The 8,467-nt window shown below is 32.8% G+C and overlaps 1 protein-coding gene across 1 annotated transcript in view; it reads left to right on the top strand.

Annotated features, from left to right (window-relative positions):
* Positions 1–6,903: 6,903 nt before the first annotated feature.
* Positions 6,904–8,467, top strand: part of LOC106877677 (acid-sensing ion channel 1C) — a 20,536-nt gene continuing 18,972 nt past the window's right edge. Inside the window, exon 1 of the mRNA XM_014926625.2 lies at positions 6,904–8,067. Within this exon, the coding sequence (XP_014782111.1) occupies positions 7,760–8,067 (308 nt within the window). The 5' untranslated portion in view covers positions 6,904–7,759. The remainder of the gene's footprint in view (positions 8,068–8,467) is intronic.

Consider the following 8,467-nt stretch of genomic DNA (forward strand, 5'->3'; position numbering starts at 1 on the left):
ATATATATATGTGTGTGTGTGTGTGTGTGTATCAGTGTGTATGTATATATGTATATGTCAACGTGTATGTGTGTGTATATATGTGAATGTATATGCGTGTATATACATAGGTGTATTATAGAAAGTTTCCTTAATGAAGAATTTAGCAAACAAAAAACAAACAAAACAAAAAACAAAAATTATAAAAATTACAAAAAGACAACAAAAAAACTGGGTTGAAAAAAAAAATTTGTTTTATTTTTTAATCTTCAAACTCAGTGTGTTGCTGACTATTGGTTTCCTATTTATTAGATAATAATAATTTTTTTTTGTCACTAATTAACACTTGTTCATATAAACCTCATTATCAATATATTATCTGCTTTAGAGGGGAATTTTTTTTTTTTTTTTTTGGCAGTAACTAATTAATTAAAGAAGTGACTTCTCACTTCTCTTTTAAACGAAGGTCAAATTAATATGTTAATTTAGGTATTTTGTCAGAAACTGGACATTGTACTTTAGATTGAAATTTAAAAAAAAAAATTAAATAGAATAAACGTTTTTGAATTTAATCTAGCAAGCACAATATTTAATTAAAATCACACACTCCCTAATTAGATCACCCTCCACCTAGTAATAGATCTCTCCACCTCTGAAATAAAATCCACTAATGTTAATAAAATGCATGGATATTTTTTCCCTTGTATACATTTAATTAATTGTATCTGTAATGGTAATGTTAATTTTTCTACATTGTAATTCATTTAGGAGAGAAACATATGCAGTTTTTACTTATAATTTTCCTTTCTAAATATCTATTTGTTTTGGGGTTTTTGTATGGCTAAACTCAATCTTGGAATTAATTGAACTTTTACCTTTCAAACTTTATATTTTGTTATGAAAAGCAAAATATTATTATTTAATTTGAAACTGAAAAGTGAAACAGACCCATTGAACTGCTCCTGCAGTTTTTGTTTTTCTGTCTTAAACTGACACCGGTAATATTTAACTAAATAACACTTCTTAACTCTTTAGCATTTAGATTACTCTGTCAAACATAATGCATATTTATTCACATTGTTTTGAATTAACCACACATTATCTCGTAGCTTCAAGATTTCAATGGTGTGATTACTTAGTTTTATAACGAGATTGTAGGATAGGTGTGAGAGGCAGGATCTGGCCAGTTTCAACATAAATCAGATATAATATTTGGATTTGATATGGCTAGTTTAAATTCTAAAAGGTTAATTGAAAAATCTTTACAGTTAATATTGACTGAAAGAAATTTAATTAATTTAATTTTCATTTCATTGATTTTGTTTTTTAAGAAAAAAATCTGACCAAATTAATGAAAGAATTCTTTAGCTTTTAAACTGACCATATCCAGCTCAAATATTGAACCTGTTTTATGTTCAAACCTGTTGAGTTTGGCCTATCACACCTATCCTACAATGTCATTCTGAAAATAAACAATCACATTATTGAAGTCTCAAAGCTATGCTATGATGCATAATAAATTCAAAGCAATTTAAATGAATAAGTAATACGTTTGACTGACAGAGGGTATATGGTAAATGTATACCCTCTTCAAATAGTTACAAGAAACTGCAGAAGAATTTTCACTGAGAATTTACTGGGAGACTGTGTTTTTTTTCTTTCTTCTTTTACCCAAAGAAATATTTTACTTTTTGTTTATTTCTTGTAGTTGTTAACATTTGTTGGTTATATTCTTTGAGTTTGAAACAGATACATCTCATAGATGAAACATAACCATTTACATTCCCCAATAAATTCAGATTTCATATGCTTTGATTAAAATTATTTCAGCTGTTTCCAGCAATGGTTAAACTGTTTGTGCTGTTGTTATTATTGTTATTTTTTTTTTTTGTTTTTACTAACCAAGATTTATTTTTCATTTGAATATGAATTTTCTTTTATCGGATTAAAACATTGTTTTTAATTAATAGAACACTGTTTTTCAAATATTTATATTGCCATTTTTTCCCTTCTTATTTCTTTGTTGCTTACAAGGGGCTAAACATGGAGGGGACAAACAAGGACAGACAATGGGATTAAGTCGATTACATCGACCCCAGTGCATAACTGGTACTTAATTTATCGACCCCAAAAGGATGAAAGGCAAAATTGGCCTCAGCGGAATTTGAACTCAGAAAGTAACGGCAGCCGAAATACCGCTAAGCATTTCGACCGGCGTGCTAATGTTTCTGCCAGCATGCCGCTTTATAATCCCTTCTAATAATCAACACAGGTGTAGCTGTGTGGTTGAGAACCTTGCTCCATCATATATATATATATATGTATTAGTGTGTCTGTGCTTGTCCCCCTCCATCGCTTGATAACCGATGTTGGTGTGATTATGTCCCCATTAATTAGCAGTTCAGCAAAAGAGACCGATAGAATAAGTACTAGGCTTACAAAGAATAAGTCCTGGGGTCACCACACTGACTACTTTATACAGTCCTTCTTCCCCATGACATTTATCCCTCTGGAATCCTCTCCCTATTTTTAGCCTTCTGGCCTACCTTACCCATCTTTATTCTACAGCCATCAACTTGTAGTTTTTCTTCAAGAGCTTCAACTGCATCAGCATCACCCATGTTGCAGGACCTGGTAACGCCATCGACAATGGACCCTCTTCCAAATTAAACCATTAAAAAATACTAAAAAAAAAAAACCAATACATTGCTCAGTTTGGCCAAAATTTACAGCAATGAATACCGAATGAATTTTGATAGAGATGAGATTTTGGATGCCTGTAGAAAGGACTGCTCTTGTTCTTCTCCTTGTGTTACTTAAGTCCTTCACTCCCTATGAAGCATAGGCCATCAACAATCTCAGTTGCTATGGAGCATAAGTCATCTCCACTGTTCTAGTCTCTGAGCTGTCTTTTCCCTTGCTCTGGTCTTATTGGTTTTGAATTATCTTTGATACTTCTGTAACTTTGATATTTTTCTTGGTAGAAGCCTTTCTTCCAGTCCTTACTCCTTTCCAGATTCTTCCATGAACTGTTGCTAGACCATAATTACTTATTTACTTAAGTCCTTTGCTCCCCATGGAACATTGGCCACCAATGACTTTTCTCCTCTGTTCTAAACTCTACATTGACTTTTCTGCTTCTCTCCATTTGGATCCCTGCTTTTTCAGTATTGCCCCAGTATCTACTTCCAGTTATTTTCAGGGCATCCTCCCTTCTGCCTCCATTAGGGGCTCCAGATCCTATGTTTCCTTGAGGGAAGACCTTTCTCTCCCAGACCTTATTGGTTTTCAATTGTCATTGCTGCTTCTCTAACATTTGTTTATTTCTAGGTAGGGATTTCATCTCAAACCCAATTTTATGTGAAGAACTGGTCCATATTAGTTTGGCTTCTATCCTTTGATCTGCCTTGTCAGGAACTTGTGCTCCACTGGCATAGCTCTTAAGGTCATTGAGGCACAGAAACCACTATACTACATCAAGGACTTGACCTTCAGGTGGCTGCTGTTGTGTGCTACACTTGACCGTTTCTGTTCGACACCACTACCATGTTCATACCTTTAACATTCACACTAGCTCAATGGTTTGTGAATGGCTTTATTCTTTCCTCTAAAATGATGAAAAAACAAAACAAAACACTACTACAACCACCATCCATTAGAGATCAATGTAATATGGATTTCAAATTTTGGCACAAGGCCAGCAAGCTCAAGGGAGAGGAAAGGTTGATTACTTCAACCCCAATGCTCAACTGGTATTTATTTTATTGACTCAAAAAGGATGAAAGGCAAAGTCAACCTCAGTGGAATTTGAACTCAGAATGTAAAGACAGACAAAACATTCCTAAGCTTGGTTGCCTTAATATCATTATTAATAATAATAATAATAATCATAATCATCAACCCCGATGCTCAACTGGTCTTCTTTTTATTGACCCTGAAAGGATGAAAGGTAACATCAACGTCAGAGGAATTTGAACTCAGAATGTGAAAAGAGATGAATTGCTGCTAAGCATTTTGCCAGGTGTGGAGGCGCGTGGCTTAGTGGTTAGGGTGTCAGCATCATGATTGTAAGATTGTGGTTTCGATTCCTGGACCGGGCGACAACACAATGGAACACATTGACACTGGCTTACACCTAATGTCCGATCCCCATATACTGCATTAATATTCCTTGCACTTTCCATTGTGTTGTTGCCTTTATTGAACTCATAAAGCAAACTGCCGAATATGCTCCTTTGACACTTCCATTATAGCTTTGAAAAAATAACTGTTAAAATCGAACTGCACTCTTCAAAACTTGCACTAAGAATAAGTACACGGTAAAATTGCTACCTGCTTTTATAGCAAGTTGATGCAGGTAGTTTATCCCGTCCCCCTCCAACTTTTAGTTCATTCAGTTGAAAAAAAACACATTATTTATGAGATGACTCAATACTTAACTCTTTAGCATTCAGATCACTTTGTCAAATCTAATGCTTATTTATTCACATCATTTTCAATTAATCATTGCATCATCTTGTAGCTTTGAGATTTCAATGATGTGATTGTTTATTTTTAAATTGACATCATAGTGTTGGTGTGAGAGGCCAGATCTCGCTGATTTGGTTTGCATATAGAACAAGTGGAATATTTTGACTGGATATGGCTGGTAAATATATATATATATATATATAACACAAGAGAAATATCTTGAAAGAGTAAATTTATTCAATAGAGTCACTATTGGCTTCAACCATGGCCTCCAGACAACTTTGGAATCTCCTGTAATTCTTCCAGAAGGTCTCCTTGTTTAAGTTGGTGAATACTGTCATAATCCTTGCCTGATGATGTGGGTGATTCTGTTAACAAATTTATTGAAAACTTTAGTGTCTGTTTGTATAATATCTGTGGCTCTTGTCTCTCTATCTGACCTCCCCACTTTGATGAGAGTGATTGATTTTATTCTCTATTTCTGGTGGGTGGATGTCTCTATTAGGTGAAATTTTCCATTGTTTGTTCATTGACTGTTTAAATGATTTCACACCTTTGTCCTATGTCTCATAAGGACTTTCATTTCCCTGGAATTTTATTGTTGCACATGATGACCTTTCCTTCTGGAACATATCAAAAGCATCATATAGCTTGCATTGTTCACAGAAATTGTTGAAGTTTCATAACATTGTGTCTTGTTCAAAGAGATTTTGTTGCCAGCCAGTCCTATTTGAGGATCTCTTTTTGAATCAGTTTCAACCAGCTTTGTGAAAGTTTATGCTATGTAGAGCTATATACATATACATGCATGCATACATACATACATACACACACAAACATACACACATGTATACATACATGCATGCAAACGTACTTACATACATATGTACGTATGTACATACATACATGCATACATACATATATATACATGCATGCATACATACAGACGTACATACATATATACATACACATATATGCATGCTTACATATATTCATACATGCATATGCATACATACATATATATATACATGTATGCATACACACATACATGCATACATACATACATACATACATACATACATACATACTCCTATATGCATGCTTACATATATTCACAGATACATGCATCTGCATACATTCACACACATACATGCATATATACATGTATGCATGCATACATACATACCTACATACATACGTATGGAAAGGGAGAGGCATACATACATATATATACATGCATATATATACATACATATATATACATGCATGAATATATACATGCATGCATACATACATACCTACATACATACGTATGGAAAGGGAGAGGCATACATACATATATATACATGCATGAATAGATGCATACATACAGACATACATACACATACATACACATACATCCATGCTTACATATATTAATACATACATACATATGCAGGCATAGATTCATACATATATCATTGTCATCTTCTTTATTGTCATCACTCTCTCTCTCTTCTCTTTCTCTTCTCTCTTTCTGTATACGTGTGTGTGTATGTATGTATGTATGTGTGTATGCACGCATGCATGTATTCCTTTGAGAATAATATAAAAAAACACAGACTAGAAAGGAAACAGTGAAATATACGTCGTTAATTGTAATGGAACAGTTGAATAATAACATCAATGCCGCTTAAGGAAGGGCTTTTCTAATCAACCTTCTAATTGCTTCATAATATAGATGACAAAAGGTAAATGTAAAATATAGATGACAAAACAATAAAGGTAAAAGAGATAGCGTATAGAAATGAAGCAAATTGATTGTTTAATGTTTTAATGTCAGGTGTTAATGGGCTGTTTAGAGCTGACCATGAGAAAAATAAAAAACGAAATGAGAGAACAAAAGGAAAAGAAAATTGGTAAAACAAAATCCAGAGCAGTAAGAATATGGTCAATAAGGGGGAAAAAAAATCTTTAAAATATATGAGACTGAAGACAATAACGTATAAGTATGGGAGTGTCTTCCCATTGTACTTCGGTGATAAGATAACAATGGCGTTTTCTGCTATCAAGATTGTCCTTCATTTCCAAGATGTCAACATATTTATTTCCCATTTAAAACGTTTTTTTTTTTGGTAGTTTATATATGTATGTGTGTTTGTGTGTATGTGTGTGTTTATGTTTTCGTGTGTGTATATATATATATATATATATATATATATATATATGTGTGTGTGTGTGTGTGTGTACATTTATGTAAATGTTTGTATATATATGTACATATATGTATGTATATGTGTATATATATATGTGTGCATATATGTGTATACATATGTCTATGTATATATATATATATATATATATATATGTGTGTGTGTGTGTATGTATATATATGCATACATATATATATTTGTTTCCAGGGCTTAATATTTAATGGGTTTTTTTTTCCTTTAGCGAGAAAACTGCTAATTTATTTCAGAACGTTCAAGTCTGTTATAAGACAAATGTGGTCAGCTTCTCCCTTTCCTGACAGCAGATATATTCATATCAACCTTTGCATTTCATCGTTGACAAAGTACATTGAATCTTTGCAGATCCAGGATAGATCTGAAACTCATAAATATTATCTGTTTTAAAACTTTATTTATCCTAGAACATTCAAGTTTATATTACAGAGTTGTACTTGTATCGCAAGTGTTGTGATCTAAGATTGTGTGTTGAAACTAAGACCATTCAGTGTTGATGACATAAGTTAGCCATTCAGAAACACAGAAAGACCATTACCTTCACTTAAAACATTTATTGTTTGTTATATGGTGTCAAAATTTTCATTGCTCAAAACTGCGAACTGGACACCAACAAATGTGTGCTACCTCTCAAGTTTATAACGAAACAAGAACGTTGAGCCTCTTCTTTTCTGATGGTAGATGAATTCATATATTTAAACTTATGCATTTCATTCACAACAAAGTACACTGGATTGATTTCTTTGTAAATGTGGGACAGACCCAAAACTCATGAATATCACAAATGTAAAAATAAGCAAAGCCAAAGTAAATCGTGAAAGAATGAAATATATTATCTCTTTTGGACATCTTTGAAAACAAACTTGAAAGTGATATATACAGTGAATATAAAGGTAACTTCTGTGAATTTAATTTTTTCTTTTTCTTATTCCAAAGGCACAAGCTTGAGAATATTATCGGTTTTATTGATATTGCTGAAATTAAATATCAAGAAATGGTCCATTGGATAATGAAATATAAATGAAAATTTTTATATATGTGTGTGCATATATATGCATATGTATACTTAATTTAGTCAATGTTGCATGAGAGGAAACATGAATTTTCGTTGGCCTTCATTCATTCGTAATGATAAAACAGGAGACACTACACAAGGAAAATCTTGGATAGATTATATCTCAGAGAAAATTCATTTTGATAAGAAGCAGCATGTCAGTAGCCTTGGAAATGAATTATATAAAAAAGAAAAAAGTTATACTAATTCTCAAAATAATCTCATCCAAGAGGAGAAAAAAGAGAAAGATGCCACGAAAAGCCTTTTAATGCATTTTTCAAACAACACGAGTCTCCATGGAGTGAGGAATATAGCTGACAGTAATAATACTCTGCTAAGGTAAGGTGACAACTTATTTCTATTTAAACTGTTATTCTGGTTGTTGGACCTTTTGAGCGGGATGGGCTACTTGACCTGAAGAAAATTCTAACTGGGCCCCACCTGCAAGGTCATGCACTGTTTATCTTGATATGAGATCACCATGTCGCGCACACATGGTTGTGATGCATGTCCCTGGTGTACCCTTATCAGACGGGTAGTCATGATGGGTATAATGGGCTTCGTATATTTTACCCCAGTGTCACTTTGATGGCATGCACTGCTCTCTCACTCAATAATGATAATAATAATAATAATAATAATAGTAATAATAATAATAATAATCATAATAATAATAATAACAATAATAATAATGATGATGATAATAATAATAAGAAGAAGAAGAAGAAGAAGAAGAAGA

The sequence above is a fragment of the Octopus bimaculoides genome, chromosome 14 (assembly GCF_001194135.2).
Source record: "Octopus bimaculoides isolate UCB-OBI-ISO-001 chromosome 14, ASM119413v2, whole genome shotgun sequence".
In the NCBI taxonomy this organism is placed as follows: Eukaryota; Metazoa; Mollusca; class Cephalopoda; order Octopoda; family Octopodidae; genus Octopus; species Octopus bimaculoides.